Source organism: Manacus vitellinus, unplaced genomic scaffold, assembly GCF_001715985.3.
Source record: "Manacus vitellinus isolate BGI_N305 unplaced genomic scaffold, ASM171598v3 scaffold_2_pilon, whole genome shotgun sequence".
Taxonomy (NCBI): domain Eukaryota; kingdom Metazoa; phylum Chordata; class Aves; order Passeriformes; family Pipridae; genus Manacus; species Manacus vitellinus.
The window spans coordinates 17,085,483-17,111,739 of record NW_021940208.1 but is presented as its reverse complement, the minus strand read 5'-3'; the positions used below and the strand labels follow the sequence as shown (position 1 = coordinate 17,111,739).

The 26,257-nt window shown below is 40.1% G+C and overlaps 1 protein-coding gene across 1 annotated transcript in view; it reads right to left on the bottom strand.

Moving 5' to 3' along the window:
* The window catches only part of MTUS2 (microtubule associated scaffold protein 2), a 249,632-nt gene that overhangs the window by 168,381 nt on the left and 54,994 nt on the right, over window positions 1-26,257 (bottom strand). The window contains exon 2 of the mRNA XM_018071556.3: window positions 79-2,665. Coding sequence (XP_017927045.3) covers window positions 79-2,361 — 2,283 coding nt within the window. The 5' untranslated portion in view covers window positions 2,362-2,665. The remainder of the gene's footprint in view (window positions 1-78; window positions 2,666-26,257) is intronic.

Here is a 26,257-nt window from a genome sequence, read left to right as displayed (position 1 = left end):
CAACTTCTAGCAGCAACAAATAAGCAAATGATTACCACCTGGAATACAAAAGCAGCTGTCAAAGCTGCAGAAACTTACCTCCTGCAGAAACTTCTCACTCATTGGACCAAAGTGATGACCCGGGGGCCTAATTCCTGACACCACTAGTCCAGAACCAAAGAGTCTTGGCTTCTGGAGGTCAGGTTTAAATTTGTCATACAGGATGCTGGTGGGCTTTGCCTCCCCTCCGTTGGATGCCTTCTGTTCCGTCGAGATGGGCATGCTGCATGCTGGGCTACTGAAGGGCAGCCCTGCCGGTGCAAACAAGGGGTCAAGCTGCTCTATCGAACGAGGGTTTCTCCTAATGTATGTGATGATTTTAGGTCTCACAGGTTTGGGCCGGGGTATGGCAGGTTTCATCTCGACATTTTCTTCCAGCTTTTCACTGCAGTCACTGTCTGCACCCACCTTATCTGTGGGCGAGCCCTTGGGGTGGACTAGGATAGGTTTTGGGATGGCGCTGCTGCAAGCAGTCTTGATAGGCACTTTAGGGGATATATTTAACAACTGTGTGCTGTCAATGGGAGGTAGGACTGACAGTTTGTCATCATGAAGGGCATAAAGGTCCTTCAGATTACTGTTTGATAGCGTGGGCTGACCATTAACATCCAGCGTTGCCACTGGGCGCACGGGAGTTGGGACACATAAAAAGACATCAGCCTTTGTTGAAGCATTACAGCTCTCTGGTACTTCCTCTGGAGGATGTTTCTGTGCATTAGCTGCTTTTTTCCTTGAAACTGAAGCACTTGAGGTTTCCACATCACTGTTGTGGCTGTCAGGTTGTTGGTTTGACACTGTCTCTGCACTGCACGCTCTGTGATGATCAGAGAGATCAGAAGCAGGCACAACAGCATCCTCAGTACTTTCTTTGACTAGCATCAGTTTATTCTCATTAACTTTCAAGGCTTTGCTGTCAGGTGGATTAATATTATGTATAAGAGATATTTGTTCACCAACTGTTTCAGCGCAACCTGTGTCAACTTCATGCAAATTTTCATTTTTTCTAGGTGTCACTTTGACGCTGGATTTACTACCACAGGTGAGTGGAAATATTGTTTCCACTTCTCCATCAGTAAAATATTCCTCACCAACCTGGCTAATTGCCCTGTTGTCACTGTCATTGCTTCCTCTCCCTTTCCCACTGATAGTGACATTACCACTTTGCAATTTGTCATCAGGATAAGTTACCACCTGGCTTGACAATGGGTCCTCTACTTTATTATGGGTGTCTTCAAAATGACATGCTTGAAATTTTGATGTGTCAGACTCAGAGCTTTTCAGTTCCTGCACTGCAGTATTTTCATCTCTTTGACACCTCAGGAACTCTACCAGCATAATTTTCTCTATCTTTTGTGGACATGTATTTTTATATTGTGAAGATGGTGCAGTTTTAAGCTCCAGTTTTTTACTTTTATCACCCTGACCTAATTGTGCTTCTGATTTACAAACAATCTCATTGAGCTTAACAGCTGAATGTTGAGAATGAGATGTATGCAGTGTGCTTTCAATGTTAACATTTGGTACATTTTCTAGTTTATTTATTTTCTTGTTCCCTGAGGTAGATGGTTTGGAATAAAATACAGTATTTTTCTCTGAGGTATTGTCAAGTGGATGAAACATCATCCCAAGAAAATGATCCGTGGATGTTTTCTGTGATTTCTCTGTATTTCCTATCAAATGGTGAGATGTGTCGATGGAGTCCAATGATGCAGAAAGCAGACGTTTACATGACACACGGCCAGTGCAATCTTTTGTAAATGTTTCAGGCTGAGGAGAGAATTTACTTGGTCTTCCCAAGGAGAGCCTTTTTATTCTCTCCACCTCCACAGTCCTGGGCATTTTTCCCTTAGAAAAGTTCTGGGGGAAGTCAACATCACCTTTGGAAATAACCTCCAGGTTGGCATCATTTGTGTTACTTTTTAAATTGGACAGACTTTGTCCTCGGCTAATCCTGATATGCCTTGATATATCCTTAACTTCGCTGGTCCTACAGTCTTTTCCCATTTCCTTGCTTGCGGTGGAGGGCAGCTTACTTTCCTGTACACTGGTGTGACAGGTCCGTGAGTCTTTGAAGGTTAGAAGTTTATTCTGCTCTGTATGCAGATGAGTAATTTTCTCTGTTCCTCCAGAATATATATTCCCACTTTCATCTGTCAAATTGTGTTTCTTAACATCCTCATCAATAATTCTAACTTTCGATACAATTTGGTTGGCATTAGTATCCCCCACACTCACTAAGCTTTCATTATTATTTCTTATTTCGCTGTGGTTGTCCTGAAGCTGGGCATAACATGACTTGTTTGGAATTAATGGACCACTCATTTTGAAGCTTCACGTGATTGCTGTTTTTTGGTAGTCCTAATTAATAAGAAAGTTCTTTTTTCTCTATCAGGTTAACTACTATGCATGCTTCAGTTATGTATTTAAACTAGAAACTGATCGGTAGAAAATTCATTGTCAGAAGGCTTGAAGTCTCTTGTCAGAGTCACATTTTTGTGCTGCTCAGTTGTCTTTTGTGCAGCTTCTGGACCCAGGAAATCTTTATGATGTGCAGTAAAGAGGTTTGGCGAATGCAAAATAGATCTGCCGAGTTCCTTCTGAATGACAGCCAGCTAATCCAGTCAACCTACGAGGAAAAAAAACAAACAACAAACCACAAATAAAAGAAAAAAACCAAAGAGACAACATCTAACTAAATCTAAGTTAAAATCAACAGCACCCCCAGGTACATCCCCAGGACAAAGTATTTTCAAATACTTTAGATGCTGTTTCAATCACGTCTTTGCTCCCAGCAAAGACTCTTACTGTAGCACAGATCTCTGACTTGAGAAGTTACACAGCAAAAACTGTCCTGGTTAGAAGAGTGGTTGCTACTGTTTTTAAGATATATAGATTTACAAGTGGAAATAGGCATAGATAGCCTGGTGAGAGTGAGACCCAACCTTGAGTTTCTAAACATTTTCATATTGCTTCAACAATGTCTTTATTACACCAAGAGTGGCTAGGGAAGCATTTAAAGCCCCACTGCATATATTAGCCATAAATAATAAAATTCCAGGTCCGTTAGGAGAAGTTTATGGGTTTATCTCCTTGCCTTGTAGAAATCACTGCCATAATTGTGCTGACACCCCATCCCCTTTGACATTTCTCAGCCAGATCTATAGATTCCAAGAAAGTAAAAACTATGGCGGGAGACCTGCAAAGAAAAAAATATATTTTTTCTGGGACAGATGTATGTATGTGTTTTCAAATACAGAGGATTTTACACCAGTCCTAACACAGTCCTTTTGGCTCCCTCCCATGAGGGAGGGCTTTGGGAGCCCAGATTTTGTACTCTATCATCTCCAACAAGATGAAGGTGAGATTTCTGTCTATTCCATGTCTAAATTCACTCTCTGAGATATTTCTTGTACCCTGCATGTTCATACCCTTCATCATAAAGAAATGTGGACACTGGAAATCGGAACGTGCCCCACAGTTCCCAGAAGGTGGAATTCAAAGCACAGCTGAGCTGGGTTTCTAACCAGGGGCTCACAGGGGCACTAACTGGAAGTGCTGATTAAGTCCACTGCTCTGTCTGTAGCATCTGGGTGCAAGTCTGAGCCCCCATTTCTAACATCTGCTATGAGCAGGTCCTCCCAGCCTTTGCATTCAGTTCAGCTCTGCTCACATCTGGCTCTGAGTTCAATCCAGCTTCTTTATAGGATGCAAACATGTTTGTGGAGTCTGGATTCAGGCTCCTGGCACAGTTTCAGCTCTTCAGCAAACAATAACTAAATAGATTAATTTATGAAACAGAACACAGTATTAAGAATTTCACTTCAAAACCACACAATTGTGTAATTATAAGTCTTTTCCACAAAACATTGTAAAGCAAGACTTTTAAACTACTTCTCATTTTGGTCTTATTCCCAGAGAAGAAAGAATTGAATACTTATTAAATTAAATATATGCATTATAGAGATTTTGGTTCATTTCTCATTGTTCCTTTTTTTCCATAAAAAATGACAATACCAGAATTTACATACTCAACTTGAATGCTAAACTATAAATGCTTTTCACTGGGCAAAGAATGTCTGTTGTTATCTCTTTGGTTACCTAGGAAGGGGCACTGATGTGTTTCAGAAGGAGCTGAGTTCAGTTAGTTCATATTTCTCCCTCAGCTGACAAATGGCAACACACTCTGGTACCAAAAGTGAGAGCCAAGAAAATGATCACAGGGCTGGAGCACATCTATGGAGAGACGCTGAGAGAGTTGGGGTTGTTCAGACTGAAGAAGACAGCTCCGGGGAGGCCCTATTGTGGCCTTAAAGTACCTAAAGGAGGCTTGAAAGAAAGATGGATGTAGAATTTTTACCACGGCCTGAAATGATAGGACAAGGAGTAACATTTTTTAACTGAAAGCAGGTAGATTTAGATTAGATATAGGGAAAAAACTCTTTAGTATGAGTGTGGTGAGACGCTGGAACAGGTTGCCCAGAGAAATTGTGGATGCTCCATCTCTGGAAATGTTCAAGGCCAGCTTGGATGGGGCTTTGAGCAACCTGGTCTAGTGAAAATTGTCCCTGCCTATGGCAAGAGATATTAAAGATATTTAAGGCCCCTTCTAACCCAAATTCATTCTATGATTCTATGAATTTAATAGAAAGTGCAGTAAGGAAAACTTTGGGGAATAGAGAAAAAGATGGAGGAAATTCATCTTCATCTTTCTTGCACTACCTTGTACTCTTTCACCAAGGGTGTCACCTGATGGCCAATAACTTTAACAGATTGAGGTGAGCTGACCATGGTTGGCTGTCAGATACCCATCTGCTCTCTCATTCTCCTTTTTTAACAAGACACAGTGGGGAAAACAAGATGAAAAAGCTTATGAGTTGAGATAAAGACAAGAAGACTAAATGAGTACTGTCGTAGGCAAAACAGACTTCACTTGGGGAAAATTAATTTAGTTTATTGCCAGTTAAAATAGAGTTGGATGGTGAGGAACAAAGACAAATAGCTAAAATGCTTTCCCTCACCCACCTCCTTTTTTGTCCCAGGCTGCTCAACTTCACTCCTTTGTTCATGCCTTCTCCATCTCACCACTTGCTCTTTCCCTGTCTTGTGTTCCCAGACACACTGAACCCCGGGTGTTATGGCAGTATATGTAGATAAATTAGTAAATTATGATGGTGCTGTACATTAAACCCTAAGTACCATATCAGGCTGATGCATTTCAAATGTACAACTGGAGCAATACATTAATTTTCTACTTATTTTCTTCTTTAAATCTCTTACAGGGATTCATGGTATTTAAGATTATGAACAAGGTGCTAAGAGGCTGCAACTCTTAGCACCTCTGGTTTCTCTTGTTTACACTGCCCCCATTATGATTAGTAGCAATGCAAATGAAGGCAGTTTTGAAAAAAAAAATCTTGGAAGTACCTGTATTCATTGAAAGCATCTTCACACACAGTGTGTAAGACACACCATGCTGGTATGCTTCAGAGACCAGACCAAGTAATTTGGCTTATTGTTGCTGATATAAATTCATCAATATGAGGGTCAGGAAAGATCTGGCCCCTCTCAAATACAGGGCACTGCACAACCTGAGACTAACCTCTTAAAGCCAGTTGAGATTAACCTCTTACAGCTGCCAGTGCTGGCCAGAGATACAGAATTTAAGAGAAGGGATAATAAAGTACTGTCCAGGCAGCTAACATTGCTCCTGTGTTTCCTCCAGAGCCAGTGAGACAGGATGGGCACTCTGGAAACGTGTGTCATGCTAACACCTTTCAGGACAGACTCGGTGCACCCAACCCTCCAATTTCATCTCTTTTTATGACACCCAGTCTCAGATTAAGGATGCCACAGACTTGAAGAACCCATTACATTCTTACAACTAATATCCATACAATTACCAAAAATATTTTCTTTTTTTTTTTTTCAGAATATTGCCTTCTTAACTTTGCAATCTGTTTTACAGCTGCCATTACAATGGCTACACAAAATAATGATTCTAAGATTGTAAATAATACAAGAATCCAGTCTGGAATATAACATACTGATAACACAAAACTCCTGCTAAATTAATATAAAAATACAATCAAGCTTCTATGTCAATTAATACCTTATTAATCCACTTTCCCTGTTAAGGAATACAAACTTTGGAGTTTGGTTCAATCAATGTGTTAAAGACTTACATATTGTCATAGGCACATTTGGAAGTAAGATATATGTTTTTGTGTTACATTTAGGACCTTGGATCTGATCATTCTTCTGTAAATAGATGCTATTTAAGATGCTTTGGCTTGGATTTTCTGCAGGATAGTTTATTTTAAATGGCACTGTCCAGGCTCAACTTTGCTATGCTCTTTGGAATCAGTGAGATGAAAAGACTCAGCTGTGTCTGGGTTCTGTTGGCTCTTCCTCTATGTTTTATTACTCACCTCTCTTGACTGATGTTCGCTGACATATACACATCTGAAGTCACTCCCTGCTGTGCAGGAACACTGAAATGAGAGGGATGTGAACCTCCTAACTCTTCAGATGTCCTCCTCAGCATAAGAGAAGGGGGTAAGAGGAGACTCGATCCAAACAATGACAATACTACATCACTCAGCAGCACCTCACTGGGGACTCTGGACAAGAAACATGTCTGCAAGTCTTACAGACTGGACTTGGTATGTGTAAACATTTATATGGATAAAAAATTCTTGATACTGTATAGCGTAAAATTATCCCCTCTGAATCACTGAGAGTAGAAAATGAAGTCATAGCTCTCCATGTCACAGCATCTTGGCAGGATGTAAAAGTATATTCGTGAAAAAAAAACACCAAAACCAAAACCGTCTTACAAAATGATGTGAACATGCTAGACAGTAGAATAAAATTATGATACTGTGGTTACCTATGAATCCCAAGGGAGAAGAAAAGTTCAAGGAGACAGAAACAGAATTAAATACTTCTGTTTAACTTCAGCTGTATTAGTTTCCTTCTAAGATGTCTATCTCTTAAGAGCCTCTATTTTAAACCTGAGCCCATTTAATGATGATCTAGGAAAGAAGTCTGCAAGAGCTTCTTCCCATCTGATATTGCAGTTCCTCCACTACCCTCTAAGATGCATTTGGCCAGCAGGTCCTACCCTACCCTCTGGAGACACCTGGGAGAAGGAGAAGCTGAGCTGGTTGATTTCTGTGCCATGACACACTGCAGGGACTGTATCAGCAGAGCTCAAGTTTGTAAAATATAGCTGTCTGGAAAAAGAAAGCAGCAGCCTGCTTCTAAATAGTAATAGCAGTGATTTTTTGGTTAAGCAAGCAGTATAGAAACATTTTTATCCTCAGCAGGCATTGAAAAAAAGAAAAATGGTGAAGCACTTCATGCTATTGGTTGCCTGGTTTGTTTTCAATTTGGCACAAAAGTAGAACAGCAATAATTATGAGATATACAAAGGAATTATCAAAACACATGGACAAATAAAACTGGAAATAAAGAAATAAAGCCTGAAATGCATCCAGAAGTTTGGCTCCTGTATAAATGTTTTCTAATGCAAGCTGTTATAGCTGCTTACCCATCCTGGTACTGAGAGTCTAAAACCAGAATATTTACAGCATGACACACTGAAAACATCAGGGTGTTCTGGTAATACTGTGCATGGCTTAGGCTGATTGTTCTTTCAGTACAATGGGTATGAGAAGCACATGAACACTTTATAACACATCTGCCATTGAACTGATGCCTCTTGCTACTACCATAAAAAAAAGAAAAAGAAAAAGCAACGGGTTTGTAAATGGCTCGGGCCTGCAAAAGGTCAGCCACGGGCCAGCATCCCCGATTGACTGCCCACTCCTGCAAGGTAAATGCTCTCAACCCAGTGGGGTAGTGTGTTGCACTCCCCAAGAAAGAGCATCACATAGGCAGATTGTTCAGCCTGAAGAAGAGAGGTTTCCAGGTACATCCCATCGCGGCCTTTCAGTACTTAAAGGGAGTTTATAGAAAAAGAGGGAGAATGGCTTTTTACATGGGCAGAGATAGGACAAGGAGGAGTAGTTTTAAATTAAAAGAAGAGAGATTTAGGTAAGATATTAGGAAGAAATTCTTTACTGTGAAGGTGGTGAGACACTGGAACAGGTTGCCCAGAGAAGTTGTGGATGCTCCATCCCTGGAATTGTTCAATGCCAAGTTGGATTGGGGCTTCAAATAACCTGGTTTTGAAAGGTGTCTGTAGTAGATTGACCCTGGCTGGATGCCAGGTACTCACTAAAGCCACTCCCTCACTCCCTTCTGCAACCAGACAGAGGAGAGAAAAAAAACCCAGCAAAGGATTCATGAGTTAAGAGCTGGGAGAGGTTGTTTTCCATCTTACTCTCCCTTGTCTGGCTGGGAAGGGGAATGATAGAGTGGCTGGGTGGGCACCTGGCATCCAGCCAAGGTCAACCCACCACAGTGTCCCTGCCCATGGTAAGGGGTTGGAACTAGATGATCTTTATGGCCCCTTTCAACTCAAACCATTCTATGATTCTATGATACATGTAGGGACCTGCACACAAGCCCTTCGTCATGACTCAGAGAGGAGTCATGAGGTGTGATGGGGTGTTTATCCTCCCAGAAGGTGGCTACAACTGCTTGATCACACCTTGGTTTAAAGCACAAAGTGAGAAGCCTCCAGTCATTTCCCTCAGAGGCTATCCTGGTTATGAGTTCCAAGTTCTCAAACTCCTGAAGCATCCTGGACAAGGGCTGAGCACAAACTTCAGCTCTGCTGACCTCTGCACAAGCAGCACAGATACGAACAGTATGAGTGACTTTGACTGCATTACAGCACCCACAGATAAAACTCCTGCAGAAACAGACCCCAAGGAAAAAAAGAAATCTTGGCCTACAGGAAAGATGATCCCATTGTCTGACCAGTGCAGTGATGCAGGAAGACGGATGAAAGTACATGAGGGATGTGTTTGTACGAAGTGGGAAACAGATGGAGATTTTACAGTTACTACAGAAAACTGGCATGAACAGACACCTCCTGATATGTACAGTCGTCCCAAGAAATGCCACTGAGGAGAACTGGCAAACCAGCCAAAGCCTCGCTGAGGTCTGCTCTGGGAGACAAGATGCCACCACATCTAATGCCAAGGCTGCACACTGCCAAGAGCTGAGCCCCACAAAAGAAACAAATACAGTGCTGGATGAAAAGGAAGTGGGAATATCTTCTTGAGAAGCCCAAATAATTACAAAGAATTACTTCTAATGGTGACAGAAGTTGAAAGCTGATACTAGGATGTTAAAAAAAAAGCCAATAAACCTCTTGGAGTGGGTAACATACAATTGGAATTAATTAGAAGTGGTGGAAAAGTGCTCACCCAGGCACGTGATAATTTTGTTAATGTGATTTGGAAGGGTGAGAACTAAGATTTGGATACAGTCCCTGACAGCTTCTATTCATAATGAAGCAGACACAGCTGTTTGGGGAAATTATAGCATAATCTCATCATTGGCAGATTCTATGGAAATATTGGTCTATGTCATGAAGAGGACAGTACTTCAGAGAGACAACTTTCTGCCTGACAAGCAATTAAGACATAAGCAGAGAAGAGATGATAGAGTAAACGTAAAATTTTTACACACTGGAAAGTGACAGGAAGGCTGTTCTGATTCAAAAGAAAAACTGAAATGATCTGAAGATAATAGAAACTCTTGTAGAGTGTGGTTCTGTACCATTTCTAGAATTTCCATCTTTCAGTGCTTTTAACGTCTCTATAGTCAATAAATTTTAATGACATTATTATTTACATGATTACTTATTTTACGCCCATATAAATATTGTTATAAAAACCGAAGACAGAATAGCTTATGGTTTCATAAGGCCAAAGCAAATTTTTATATTTTTTATTCAACAATAAAGCACATTTTAGTTTATCCAAATTATTAATGAATTTATGTTGGTTTATCAAATTGATTTTATAAAAATTATTATGAAGAAAGCAGACTTAAACATTTGGCACATTTAGCTTCAAAATCTTCTAAATCAAATATTTTCATTTTCAATTCCAAATAATATTTCAAGATCAAATCTACTTCATGTTGACAAGTTTTTTAAATGGCAAGTCAGGTGACACAGAAAGGTTACTTCCTCTACCCAAATTAACATTTTATTTTCCTATATAATGGGGTGATAACAAGTTCAGTGGAGAAGTCTTGCTTTCCCTGGGCCTATGAGGAGACATTTCTCTTTTTACTTTCTTTCCTTAGGTCAGTATTTCCCCTTTAGTTCTAGTTGCCATGTCACATGTAGGATATCATGCACACCAAATGCATCAGGTATGGCCCCATATGCTCATGGCTGCTCACCGAGCTCCAGAGTTCCTGAAAACTGAGGCTGTGATGAGTGAGGTTGGGACACAGCCAGAGGAGGAGCACTAAGATGGATTCAGCCCAAGTCCTGACTCACCAGAACCAACTAGAAAGCACCCAAATCACAGTACAGACTCATTATCAAAACTGGAAAATTGTTTTAATTATTAACATCAATTATTAACATCAATCAAGTCTCCACAAGGCATAAACCTATTTTTCAAGACTTCTTTATTTTTACATTTCTATTTGCTTTCAAATATTCACTGTTGGATATGACAGCATAGTCTGATATAAGCAATCCTATTAATCAGTTCTTTATCAAAAGGCTGAAGTCTCTGATTGTCTTAGCAATGGCAACCAGGAGGTTGATTGATAACCACAGTAACTTGAGCAAATGTCTCGTTTTATATTAATTCCAGATAGAATCATAGAATAGAATCATAGAATCGATTGGGTTGGAAAAGACCTCCGAGATCATCGAGTCCAACCCTTGGTCCAAATCCAGTCCATTTACTAGATCATGGCACTCAGTGCCACGTCCAATCTGCGTTTAAAAATCTCCAGGGATGGTGAATCCACCACCTCTCTGGGCAGCCCATTCCAATGCCTGATTACTCTCTCTGTAAAGAATTTTCTCCTGATATCCAACTTAAATTTCCCCATGCGGAGCTTAAGCCCATGCCCCCTTGTCCTATTGCTGAGTGCCTGAGAGAAGAGACCAACCCCCACCTGGCAAGAACTTCCCTTCAGGTAGTTATAGACGGTGATGAGGTCACCTCTGAGCCTCCTCTTCTCCAAGCTAAACAACCCCAGATCCCTCAGCCTCTCCCCATAGGACTTATGCTCCAGTCCCTTCACCAGCCTTGTTGCTCTTCTCTGGACCCGCTCCAGCACCTCAATATCCTTTCTGAACTGAGGGGCCCAGAACTGAACACAATACTCAAGGTGTGGCCTCACCAACGCAGAGTACAGGGGAAGGATCACTTCCCTGCTCCTGCTGGCCACGCTATTTTTGATACAGGACAAGATCCCATTGGCCTTCTTGGCCACCTGGGCACACTGTTGGCTCATGTTGAGCCTCCTGTCAATTAGTACCCCCAGGTCCCTTTCTGCCTGGCTGCTTTCCAGCCACTCTGTCCCCAGCCTGTAGCGCTGCATGGGGTTGTTGTGGCCAAAGTGCAGGACCCGGCACTTGGCTTTATTGAACTTCATCCCATTGGAATCAGCCCATCTCTCAAGTCTATCCAGATCCCTCTGCAGAGCCCTCCTGCCTTCCAGCAGGTCGACACTCCCTCCCAATTTGGTGTCATCTGCAAATTTGCTGATGATAGACTCAATCCCCTCATCTAAATCATCAATAAAGATGTTAAACAGGACTGGACCCAACACAGACCCTGGGGAACACCACTAGTGACCGGCCGCCAGCTGGATGCAGCTCCGTTCACCAGCACTCTCTGGGCCCGACCCTCCAGCCAGCTCCTAATCCAGGAGAGGATACATTTGTCCAAGCCATGGGCTGCCAGCTTTTCCAAGAGTATATTATGGGAGACAGTGTCAAAGGCCTTGCTGAAGTACACCTGGTTAAAGGTAGAGGAATAGCTCATACTTTCTGATGCACAATGTTCTTCAGTTTAAGGACTTGAAAGAAAAATAAACAGCAGAACCTCAGGGAAAGTCACTGTGAAGAGAGATAGTATTAGATAAGGGTATCCTGGCTGTTTAAGTAGTAAGAGCTGGTAAATCGAGCATGGCAAGACCTCAGCCCAATCCACATATATCTAATGCCACAGCCATGAACAACACCCAGGCAGTACAAGAAAAGCTTGAATTAAAAGCCTAAAGGAGAGAAAATTATCACTTATCACCCCAAGGCACCATAAAGTAAATGAGAATGGCAAGAAAGAAAGCAGTAAAGAAGTTTTCTTGGAGACAAGTATAGCCAAGACAAAAACTGATTCCTCCCAAACAAGTGCAAACAAATGGAAGAAAAATTATATATCAAACCAAGTCCATGCTGCCTCAGCTCAGCCCGTGTCTTACATACTGAGACATTACTCCAGGGTCAGCCCCAAACACAAGGCATGGGGACAGCCCTCTGCACTATTTCTTTTGCCCCAGATGCTAGTAGGGGCACCACACATGCTCTGCTCTGCTGTACCACTGAGCACTCTTGGGCACTGCGCTGTTAACGTAAACAGAAGACAGCAGTGAAGGTGTGACATGCACCATTAGCTCCTGTTATTCTCCTCTTTCTGGAGGGAGGGAGCAGCAAAGGGATCTGGCCGATCCTTTCTGAGCACGTTCACCTTGCAGAGCCCAGCCAGCACTTCCTATGTCTCTCTCTATCCAAAAACATGAATTGCAGTTCATCATAAAATCTGCAACAGCTGGACGGTGGATGTGTGGGGCCTCAAAACAGTTTATTTCTGTACAGCCCAAAATCTTGATACAGAAAGGGGATAATGAAATGTTTCCAAAATGATCATTGTTTTTTTTGCTAGCACTGCTAAATCTTTCCTGGCTTCCAAAAAACATCTGGGAGACAGAAAAAAATAGATTTAGTTATAAAACTCAACCATGAAAAAAAGTTCATAAATTTCCTCCCAATTGAGCAAAAACCCAGAAACTCAGAAGCTTTGTCTACTCCAGCAAATTTACCCACTGCTGATAAAGCAGTTACAGCTGGTGCTGAACTCAGTTTAACTTCAAGTGTAGCCAAGGGTAAACTGTCTTTCCACATCATTTTCTGAATTCTACTGAATTCAACAGCAGGTAAATGTGTCAGTTCTTAACCGAATACCTAAATATGAATTTAGAACCCTAATTTTAGATTGCTAGGTTTGCACATTTCAGTTTAAACCACCATCAGTTTTGTAATGCTGTCAAACTTTCTGAAATATTACTGCAATCCATCAGTAAAAACTGAAGCAAATGTAAAGCATTATCAGATTTTCTGCTCATTTGCTTTAACCTTCCATAATTTGATCTACATTTTCAAAATGCAGTTCAAATTATGACGTGTGACTACAGACCTCAAGAGGGAAAAAACAGTGCTAGTTTGTTTTAAAAAGCAGTGGCAGGATGAAAACTGTGTTAAAATTCAGACTGGGCTCTGAACTAGAGAAGCCTGGTTACATCAGTTACTGTGACCAACATAAAGCTCAGTGTGGTTTTATTCACAGTTGTACTTTCCTACCACGCTCTGTAAAGTACATGAAGTAGGTTTCCAGGTGTAATTCCAGCTGTTAGGAGGGCAGAAGGAACATATTTAATTATTCCATTCAAGCCACTCTGACCGAGAAGCTGGAAGTTCAGATGCCACACTGCTTGCTTGCACCACATCTCCAGTGTGGCTGAGGGCTCAGCAAGGGCAAACTAGCAAGAAAGTTCTTATTTAAGAGTACAGAAGGCAGAATGCAAAATCTTATTATTCAGAAAGGTCAAGCACAACTAATGCATTACCTGCCTGCTGCTACTGATCTTGAAAGTGTACTACAAGTACTCCACAGCAAACACTGTTCTGTAAACAATCACATTTGTTCTGCTTAAAAAAAATTGTATATGTTACTCAAAAACATTTGTAACAACTTGTCTGTCAAAAGATTGCATCTCCATTTTCATAAATTAACCAAAATTTGATTCAGCTTCAGCACTCTACCACCTTTCTGTTTACCACACACTCTATCACCACGCCTTCCTTACATGCATAGATAAATAAGAAAGACTAATTGTGAACATCAGGGATTTTTTTCCCTACTGTATTTTTAACAGCAAATTTATAGACAATAAAAGCACAGGATTTAACAGCTTTTTCCTCTTCTTTTTTTTTTTTTAATGTTGCTGATTAGCACCCACAGTTATGCATCAGACATCTTCTGTATCTATCAGATAGGACCAACTGAAAACTAGCAAGCTGCCCCCCCATCCTCAGCCTGAGGAGGAAGGGATATTTCTTTTGAGTTGTATGTCTCAGCTTACAGTAGCCCCACTTAATACTTACCCCAACCTTACAACTGTTTTCCCTCCCTCCTTCTGAAGCTGGGAAGAGGTTCAGGCTTTGCAGCATGTGCTGAAGACCAGCTGGGCTTTCAAGGCAAACCACTAAAATCAGGTTAAAAAAACATGGGGTGACGTAAAGGAACCACCTGCAAATTCCCTTCCTTCTTCTTCCAGTTTGACTGTATGTGCAAACTGAAGGTAGAAGGATGTAGTCTCCCAAGGAACTGCTCAAGAATTTCCAGCTTTGCTGGTGGAGCTGGTTGGGGGACAAGTGCTGGTGAAGGACAAGCTGAATGTGAATCAGCAGTGTGTCCTTGCAGCAGCGATGGCTAACCATGTACTGGGCTGCATTAGCCAGAGAGTAGCCAGCAGTTCAAGGAAGTGATCCTTCCCTCTGCTTAGCATGCATGAGGCATCTGGATAACCATGTCCAAGTGTGGGGCCTCAGGTTGCTGATACTGGAGAGGATCGAGAGGAAGACCACCGAGAGGGTCACAGATCTGGAGCATAAGGCATATAGAGATAGGCTGAGGGATTGGGGTTGTTTCAGTCTGAAAGATCAGAGCATGGTGGGGACATAACAGCTGTTCTCAACTACCAAAAAGTGGGAATAATAAGAGAAAATGGAGCCTGACTCACCTCATAGGTGCCCAGCCAAAGGAAAAATAGCAAAAAGAAAATCAAGCTTCAATAAGGGACATTTTAACTAATGTAAGAGGAAAAAGAAGTCATTGTGACAAAGGTGAAGCACTGGTACAGATTCCCCAGAGAGGTTATACAATCCTTGGAGGACTCAAAAGGGTCCTGAACAACATGACCTAATGGGAGAATGGGTCCAGCTGCGAGCAGGGTTTAGACTACGTAAAGTCAGACAGAAGGCCTTCCTCATCAACTTAACTCCATGATTCTAACAGCAGCAACTTCAAAGGGAGAGAAATCAAGGACACACTGCTGGAAACACCACTGAACAAGACACAGTGCAGCCTGAAATTATTATTTCTATCTCCAACACAGTGAATTTTGCCCCAAAAACAGTACCCAGAAAATGTAGCAGTCATCATTTGCTCAATGCTCCAGGAACAAAGGAAGGATCACCTACTTTGTAGTTAAGAGCCGGGTTTTTAGGTTAAGAGCACTAACAGTGCTGGAGCCACCAAGAATGTGGCAGAGATCTGGTACTCACTGGTAACCAGTGAGTTACAGTAGCTCTGATAAAACTGGCAGGCACGTGTCCTTTGCAAACAGAAGAATAAAATTCTCCTTCATGCCAGAATATTTATTTTTAAATCTATTGAGTTTTTGGCTGCCTCTATCTCTCATGGCCAAGGCATTTCATAGCATGACCATGGTTAGATGACATAAAGAGAGGACACAAAAGGAACGCAACCCCTATAGAAATCTCTTTAGTGCAGGTAAATCAGTGTCACTTTGTTAGTGAGTGCATTTGCCAAAACTCAGAAAATCATTCAAAACACACATCTTATATATCTAAACACTGAACTACTCATTGTAAAAGCACTTAGCAAGGCTAATCCCAGGATCCTGCTAACATTGGTGAGGAAAAAATTGATGCTAAAATTGGCTCCTTACTCTAAATACAAGCTCTGCTGAACCTGGTATGTGAGTGCTACATTGAGAACATTCTTTACTCAAAAGTGTCAGAGAAACAGGACAAGAAATTCACTCTGTGACATCACTGTCAGTGTATTATTACTGAGAGAAAATTATAGTGCCTCTTTCTTTCAATACATATAGACAAGAATAGGCTCAATTGCTCAAATTCATCCTTGTGGACCAAGTAAAAGCTTTAGGCTACTCATTGACAAGACGGTGTGAGAGAAGGAAAAGGCTTTGACTCTGTGAAAATGCTGCTCACCAATAAAGAAAACATCCCTGAATTATCAACCCAATTATCAGCCCAAATCCCAAACACAGTCCCGTATCAGCTACTGTAAGAAAAATAACTGTATCCAAGCCAAAACCAGCACACAAAATTATGTAGGAACTTTTTTTTATTCTATCTGTTTCAACAGCATATTCCTTCAATTAAACCCTATATTCTATTAGAATCACAAATTCCAAGTTATAAGTGAAATTACATATGATACTGAAACAGAAGTCTTTTCTGTCAGGAAAATAAGCAGAAAGAACTGAAAAAGAACTGAAGAAATAAGGCAGACCATTTCAACCTGTAAGCAGAAAAATTGATACTACAACCAACTCTACCACTTGCAAAATGTGTTTCTTAATCTGAATAAGTATGTAATGATACAGTGAGCAGCAGGACAATGACTAATACTGCAAGAAAGCATAGTTGGACATGGCCAAGCTTTGGTGCAACCTGCAGCAGGGTAGCTGTCCCACCTGCCCCTCTCTCCTCCACTCATACTGATACTATCAAAACTACAGGACCGATCTTCAAAACAGAGAACTTTCCAATGACGCCCACGTAAAGTCTACTTTCAGAAGGTCCATGGGACTGCGCCTTTCATTTTCCCAAATATAGAGGAAGTCTCAATGATCCAAAAGTGCAATCTTTTTTCTTTTTTAATTACTTCAGCAACTAGAAAAAAAAAATCTATAAATAAAATGTCAACTGTTAGTTAGTTTTCTTCAACCTCGTAATTCACAGTGCACCAGTAGGCAAGTAGTCAGTAATATTCACTCATTGTGTTCTTATCGGAAAGATATTGTAGATGTTTGTAAACAGTCATAAAAGAAGACAGCACTGGAAAACAACAGACATCAATTTACCTATGTGCTTTTAAAGAACTACAGAAGGAATGTATATGGACAAATTACTGTAATTTTAAATACATTTTGAGTATTTTTAATATACATGAAAATTATTTTGAGTGTTAGGTAGATGCAATACAACCCTTGGAAGTAAAATTTAACACAAATGGGAAAACTAAAGATTGCTTTTGCCTGGAACTGGAGAGATCTGCACCTCATGTACAGCTCTGAGCATGCCAATGTTTCAATAAAAAAATGGAGAACATCAAGAAAAATGCAAGATAAATGCTTCACAGGAGAGCAGTGTCCTATAATTAACCACTGTATACCAGTGAGGTAGTTCATCAAACATTGTACTTAAATCTCATAAAGAGGCATGGAACTATGATTAGAAGTTTTTAAGAGCATTTTAGACAAACCTTAAAAATTATGCGATTCTAGATTATCTTGCCTTGAAGAGGAGGAATGGAAAATGTGACCTCCCTCCCAATCTTGTTTTGTAACTTATCTATGAAACTTTGGGAAAATGCAATAAAATAAACTAATATATGAAACACGGATAAATAATGACTATGGGAACTATAAACTCCTGTCCAGTAAATGCTTCCATACATGTTTAACTTCACTATCTTAAGTCATCTTACAGATTTCACGGGGATGACTCAGAGCAGTAAAATGATGCACATGCCAAAGTGTTTGCACTATGAGTACAATAACCCTCACTTCTGTACAGCATGAAGAAAGATGACTGTTCACACTTCTATGCTGCCTGTATGAGAGCTTCCAAACAAAAATAATTAATGTCTGGAAACGTCTGGCTAGAGAAGAGCTTTCGCAGTTTGTACAAGAAACACTTGTAGGATTTTGACACAGAAGAAGTGGCGGGGCAATGAATCAGTAAGTTTTGTAATGCTTTTGTACATTCATTTGGAGTGTACGGAGACAGAATAAAAAGAATGATTTAGTGTCAGAAGCTCCCACTTTTGCAGTCAGGATGTCTTGCCACCAAATGTTTTAGGATACTGGCACATTCTTGTCACAATCTATAAAGAGACCTTAATGTTGTCAGTCTTGAAGTAAAGTAAGGTATCTTTGTTCAATATTACAGAATACATTAATATAGTTAACAAATGGAAGAGTCAGTGATGATCTGGGGACATAAATCCAACCGTTTACTAACTTTTTTGGGGGGTGTGGGAGACGGGGAGTGTTTCCCAGGATGGGATCTCTGAGACCTGTTATGGCTCTGGCCAAAGAAAAGATAGTACGCATGATCCCTAGACAGAGTGCTAGGGATCTTCTTGGAATGCATACACAAAAGGAGCAATAAAGACTGTTAAGTCACACCTGATTTGTCTTTACCAGACTAATACACATTGTGTCTGATAACCACTTTAATAACTTTTATGTAATTGCTTAGAGGATTGAAACTGAAAAGAAATAGCAGTTTAACTGGTCAGTCTAACACATAGGTTACTCTTGTATTAACACTGTTAGTGGTAAGAGAATGAAAATGAGAAAAGGGAAATTAAAGTGAAACAAACATTTCTCCTGCTGTGATTCAGTTCTGCACCAGAAGTGTTACTGGGGCATTTTTACTGCCTGGAATGGTGCAGGACCATGCCTATTAATCATTAAAAACTGATTAAAAGAGAGCACTGAAAAATAAACATTATGAAACTATTGCCCTCATGCTACAGAAGGAATTACATATGGAAAAATTAGCGGCTTGTTCATTTAGTCTCTTTGTTTACTTACAGTAATTTACATGAGGCAATAAGGGAATATAAATATCCAAAAGTATTATGGAGGAATGAAAATATCCCCTTACCAGGAGTAACACTAAAGAAACAGAGTGTCTCTTGGGTATTCCACACTTCTGATAATGAGTTAACTTTCAAGAAAGTTTCCACTGGTTAACTGACAATGATGGCACTAAATACAATGCAAAAACAGCAAGAGTGCTTTTTTAATAACTGTGGTCTGGCTTCTTTTATTTGGCAAACCTTCTAAATACCATTGTGGCATTATATTAAACTATCTCACAAATGCTCAATCAGCTAATGTAGCATTGCTGGGCTTGAAAAAACATGAAGACCTATTTATAAATAACTTCTCTGTGTTCAGTGTATTTTTTTTTATTCTTTCAAAGAAGGAAGGCTGTTGCCAAAAACTACGTGCCAGTATAATTTGGCAAGCTCTCTGTAGCGTTATCTGATCTGCAGAGACATTAAATCCGTACTGCAAATTCAACAACTTATTAGAAGGTGGGATTTGTGGTCTATTACACAAAAACATATACAGTTGATAAGACATAATAGAACAGCTGTTGTGGAGGTATTTCCACATAATTCACTCAATCCAAGCAACATATATGCAGCTGACATCTTCCTACTGAAAAATCTTGGAAAGCCAGAAGTGAGTGCACACAATCATTAGCTATGCTGCCATTTTCATGTACTTTTTTCCCCCTTTGCCTTCAACACACTCAAAAGCTGCATCTTACACTAACTGTGGGCTGTATTTTAAAAAGGAACTGCTTATGCAGGAACTTTAGCATGTGAATTGGTATAGACCAGGTAATTTCAGAAGTAGGGAATAGCCACCTGAAAGGTTTTCTCCCCTTGTTTGCACATAATGTTAAATTTAAATAGCTAAAATACATCTTCAGGAAGGACACACTACATGGTAGATTTCAGCCTAGACCTACATTTTTTTTTAATAAGTGAATACAAACCATACACAGAAGGGGTTTTTGAAAAACAGAGATAAACCTTTCATTGTACAACAGCAGTGGGCATTGCCATAATGCAAAAGCAGGATGTTACAAGCTGTGGGGACACTTCTGCAAATCTCAAATCTGTGCAAAACCTATCCAAGGCCTTAATTACTTCCTCTGTAATACATGTATACCTAATCATGTTTCAACTTTCATCTCCTCTCCCTTCCTCTCTCATGGTCTTGACATCTAATGTTCTGTTCAAAGCACAAGCAAGCAGAAAATTCTTTTATCTTATCCTTAGGGAATGTGCAAAGCATCAACCAGAGGTAACAAAGTCTCTACAACATCTATCCTCCTTATTGAGGAGAAATAACAGCCAGTTTCATATTTTGCAGGAGTAGGCAAAAAATTTATTGGCGTGAGTGCATAAGGAATCAGATGGTGTCTCTGATCCAATTTCTGCTATTTGATATTAAGTCCATGCCCCTATCACAGACATGAAAGCAAAGACATACGACTGTACTGGTAACAACTGAAATGAAATCAATTTCTGCACTATGGTCTTACTCCATGTACTTTTTAGAATGTTCTTTAAGTTTATATGATTTAGGAAGAACTTTTTCTGTTAAAACACAAGGCTTGCAAAAACAATGACAAACCACGAGCACAGATTTCAGAATTGACAGGTTACATGTGTTAGGGCATTCTTGATTTCAATTCTGTGAATTGATTTTTAGGATGAAGAGTATATTAGATCACATGGTCCATAGTATTTGATCATACAGCTGAATCTCATCCATACAAAGACATTATGTGTTGACACCAAGAATGTGGATAAATTAAAGCATTTCAGTCCCTGAGAAACCAGGTAGAGACATGCAAGATTAAGGTATAAGAAGGCCTGAGGTCCATGCGCAGCAGGGAGTTGATGTGCTTGCCTGCACAGGCAATGCTCTGGGCCAGTGAAAAAATGATGAGTTCTCTTGTCTTTGCTAACTTCTTCTCAGTCCCAAATTTAGCCAGAATTTGGAAGCTGAGCATCTTAACCAAGGCTCATCATCCAAGTAATTAGAAATATGATTGTTTCTACCTCTTGTCTCTGTTATTTGTGTCCCATCTCCACCACTGTTTCATCTCTGATTGTTTAGAGAATGCAAAAACCCCACAAGCTAAATCAAGCCCTCATTCTTCCCTCCCCACCCCCATCTAATACAAATAAATCCAGAAAACATTAATTAATTGCATGTTAGAATAAAAATACCATCAGATCAATGAAGTCTTTTAGCAGAAGTCCCATATCATAATCACATCAAGGGATTTTAAATTTTAAGCTATTAAACTCCTGTACTTGTATATTGCTACTTGGGAATGGCTAGACATCTCAGTGCTCTGAGAGCATTTGGAAATTATCTTATTTTATCTTGGTCCGATTTTAAATATTTCAGTGAGGATGGTGGAAGAAGTCATGTATGAGCAGCCTTAACTTAAACACATCAGCTAGAAGTCCTGGGTAAGTAAAACAGAACTCACATGAAGTTTAAATCTGCCTTGTTCAAACCCCATGTACTGAAGAGAATTTAATGAGTAGTCTACTAAGGATCTGTAGACTATGCATCCAAATGCATCCAAATCAAGCATTGAAATAATTTTAAGTGACAGATGAATTCATACAAAATGAAATTTCTTAAGAGGAACTTTGGGGGGAAATGCCTATGTTCGTTAACCAGATTACTTGTTAAACATAAATTGTCCTGTTTCAGCTGAAAGACTCCACTGTACTCCTACAGGAAGGATACATGAGTTCTTCTGTACAACAGGTCTTATCACCAAAACTGGTATCTTTGGATCAGGTTTTGCTTATTAAAAAAATTATCAATGAAAAATATTCTATGTGAACTGCGTTACTTTGTTTACACAAAATGTTTACACAGGTTTTTTTTACAATGAATGGTATTTCCAATTCATCATGTCAGATTAAGATACAACAATTACACCTTTCAGTTGCAATTACTGCTATTGGTGCAAATGTTTTCCACGCATTTGTTTTAGTTCTATTGTTGTATAAGTTACATTGGCAAGAATTTTTCCAAACAACAAAAATGCCCCTTTGACACCTAACTTTTCATAAAATACAGTGATTTGCGTTCTCATAGCACAGCTCTCTTAATCAAAAAGAATATTAAGCCTTTAAGGAAAAGAAAAAAAAAAAGAAAGTAGTATAGTAGTACTTCCAGCCCACACCTAGACTAAAAGTACACATGGTTAGCAATGTTCCTGGGCAGTGGAGACAGCTGGCCTGAAATGGTCCGTCAGCCCATCTTTATCCTTCCAAGCATTATTATCCCCCAAAAGAGAGTGGACACTTGCAACTACATCCCTGTGTTCAAATTTTGGAGATACTCTAAGGAAATATTTGGGAGAATATTAACCCTTACAGGCCAAAGTTACACCAGCTGCCATGCCAACAGTTTAACCAGGTGGAGATCAATGAGTGTTCATCAAGGCTCCCTGTTTAGTTTACCTGCATATATTTGGCAGGGAGAAATAGAAGAAAATATAGCTAATAAAATTGTAACTTTATGGAATGCTGCGGAGAACCTCACTGTACTCCTGGGCTCTGAATGCCAATGAAATAAGCCTGAAAGACAGGAATCAACCACTGAATATTAACAGTCTACTACTCCTGCAATCTGAAATGCTTTTGCTCTTTCAGCCTCTTCCCTTTGGAAAATAGTTTATGTAAGAAATAGCCCAGTAAATACATTCACATAGTATTTGTGCCTTCAGATTTTAAGAAAACATTTATTGCAAGTGGAATCCCCCAGACTGCAGCTGAGTATCTTTTGTCCCATTTCTCACATGGTACCAAAGCCAGAGCCAAACCCTTTGGGAAGGAGATGCAGTAGTAAAGAACACTTTACTACTTTCTGCATCAAACTGCCTTTTTCCACCCAACTGCCTAGAACTCTATGCAGTGCAGGCTTCCATCCTCCAGATGCACCTGCAACTTGCAGAAGTTCTTGGCAGGAAGTCATAGAATCATAGAATATCCTGAGTTGGAATGGACCCATAAGGATCACTGAAATCCAGCTCCTGTCCCAGCACAGGACAACCCCAAGAGTCACACCATGTGCCCGAGAGCATTGTCCAAATGCTTACTGAACTCTATCAGGCTTGGTGCTGTGACCATTTCCCTGGGGAGCCTGTTCCAGTGCCCAGCCATCCTCTGGGTGAAGAATCTTTTTCTAATGTCTAAACTAAACCTCCCCTGACACAACTTCAGCCCATTCCCTCAGGCCCTCTCACTGATCACCATAGGGAAGAGATCAGAGCCTTAATGTTCACAGCAAAACATGTGCTGCCTTTAAGAGAACAGTTTTTCACCCCCATGGAGTTACTAAGGTAGGTTATTTTTTTCAGTCAAAATAACCCTGTCACCCCATTAAAATTCTATACATTTTTGTGGGAAAGTTTGTATCTCATTTTTTCTAAGTAGAGAAGGGAGCTATGACAGTGATAACTAATTATATTTGAAAAAGTATTTTCAAGAATAGATAGAAAAATTTCTAATTATATTTTTTCACATTTTTCACATAAGACAGTCAATATTTTTTGACTAGTTATTTTTATTTGACATTTCAGGACAAAAGGGTCCAAGTCAGCTGGCATGAAGCTACACCATGATCTACCAAAAAAGTGCAAAGCCTGTACTAATTAACCTCATCCCACAATGGATGTAAGAACAACATCAGAGTGCTGAAGAATATTTGCAGAGACAGCAGAAGTAAAGCTGAGGGAAAGCAGGAAGGCAGGAAACAGTTAATTAATCTTAATGGAGAATGAGATAATTAAAAAAAAAAAGAAAAAAGTATTGAGAAATCTACTATTTACAATGAAAAGAAAAATAAAATTAAAAGAAACTGGAATAGGCTGATAACCAGGAAGATGACAGAGAAATGCAATCATAGAAGAGGAGGAAATTGCACCCATTTGCAAATAATAAACTCTGGCCTTTCTCAAACAGAACTGTCACTCCCAGGAAACCCTTTGGGTTTTGGAAAAGTTGAAAAAAAATAAAAGAAAACCACAAGGTGTGCAATCAAGACTTAAAGGAATGAAGTCAGGCTAAATAACTCCCTATTACACCTTGTTTCTCAGGGTTTTGCTAAAAAGAACACTCGGAAGCAACCATATCCATTTCTTATCTGAACTAGATAATGAGAAATTCCTCCCTCTCTTTGCTCTCTCGCAGACTTCTCTTGCTTTAATTCATTTCATTTGCTGTGAGACCTAGACTGTGACCCTTGCATCTACCTGGTAACCTAAGGAGAGAGCTGCTCAGCTCAGAGAGATCCCCCAGTGCACTGGGGACCATCTCTCTGCCCGGCAACACAATCAACCAACCTTGGTGGTTTGTTCCACCAGCTCCAAGCCAGCCTGGCCTAGCCCTGACCTCCTTGGCAAGAGGAATATTACAGTCAGCCAAGTCCTGGCTTAGCCCAATCCCTGTTTGATCAGCAGAAGATTATGTTAGGAGCTAGGAGCTTTGCTAGCTGAATTCAGCATGTGTGTTCAGGCTCACTTCTGCCTTCCTGTTGTAATTACTTGATAATCAGCACACACACCTTCCACAGACATCTCCCAAACAAAGGGTCCAAAGCTCTCCTGTCATCAGCCTTTTCCCTTTCCTTGGAAAAGGGATCTCTGGGTGAGAAATTGTGGCATGAAGCCACTATCCTTATCATATACTGTGGGATGTTTTTTGAGAGACACAAATGCAAGCAAAGTGATTAGCCATGGCTGTGCCCTACAGAAATAAAACTGCTTCCTTCTGATAAGCAAAATAATTGTTTTGAATGTGATTTCACCTTATTCTGTGCAGTCACACAAATCAGGGATGTTATTTTGGAGACAAGGACAATAATGAAAATAATCTGTTCCCATTACTTCCACCGTATCTATGTTATCTTGCTTAAAACCAGAAAGTTTTAAAAGAAAAGTCTGATATCACATCTGGCACTTATGCCATGTCGAGGTCTGTCCTCATTCTAGCACTTGCTTTCTGTGGCAGTCAGTAAGCTCATAACACTTCTGTCTTGCCCTAATGGATTCGTAACACAAGTAACAGCTAAAACCTAAATGCTTATCAGCTAGAAATGCTGGAATCAACTGAGCATAAAGCAACTGCAAGTTTCTGATGTGACGCAGCCAAAAGAAAGATAAATGCAATCTTATGGAAGTCTTTTCAACACAGACTCACAAATATAAGTGTCTCTGTATAAAGCATTGGTGAGATACCAAGCAACCCAACAGTTAAACAGGGCTCAGATTTGGGTTCTCTGTCCACATAGAGTTAACTTGCAGCTAAATAAACACATCGTTATGATCCTTTCCCATTACCAGAAACTATTATTTGCTCCAAGGAGTCACCCCATTTGCTTTTCAGACCTGTTTAGACACAAAAAAATCAAAGTAATGTATATAAGCACAGCAAATTTGGAAAGAAGTCTATTACCATTTATCTGGAGAAACCACAGAGATCACCCATGATGCAACCAATCTGAGATAGAAGAATATAATAAAATATATTACAGATATTTCACCGAGAAGTATAGTCTGGTGAAAAGGTATTATTTGAAATGTTGCAGAACAATGTTAGGGCTTAGGAAGAGATTTGCTTCATTTTTAAGGATAGAGCCCTTGCTCATTCTTGGTTCCTCCTCAGTCTTTATTAAAAGGCATAACTTGAAGTTGTGCCAAGTAATTTATAAGACCAGACCTTTATTGCTTTAGCACCTTTGAATTCGTTGTTGGGGGTTGACTCATACACTGCAGGTGTCTTTTACCTGCTTGACTAGCATGGGCCACTAAAGTCATCCAAGAAAAAACTACCCAAAGCATAAGATCAAATTACAAAAAACCATATAAATGTATACTTCACCTCTTTTTTATTAACGGTGAGCTCCCCACAGACTTTTCTATTTTGCTCCTCACTTGCCCTACATACGTAGCTTGCATGTTTTTCTTTAGTCAAAGGCTGTTCAAGACTGGCCAAAAGACTCTGGTATTTGGTCAAAGACTGTACAAAACTGGTTTTACACTCCTTGTACTTCACACAGCAAGGTCCTGTTCTCAGCTGGACGCTCTATGAGGTAATGCAATATAAATAGCAGTTGGAAAGTTAAGACAGAGCACTCAGACCTCACATCCAGCCCTCACATCCAGCATACTCCCCTTGCACAAACGTAGCTCAAGCACACAGGGTGCTGTGATGGAGCAACAAATTTAAATCACCTGTGGTGCTCAGGTTTATCCTGTCTAATGCTCTGTCATTCAGCTATTCAGTGGAAAGACATTTCACACCACACTACTCAGCTTCATTTAAATTTTTCTACCCTTGCATGTTGCTTAAGCCAACCAAAGTTG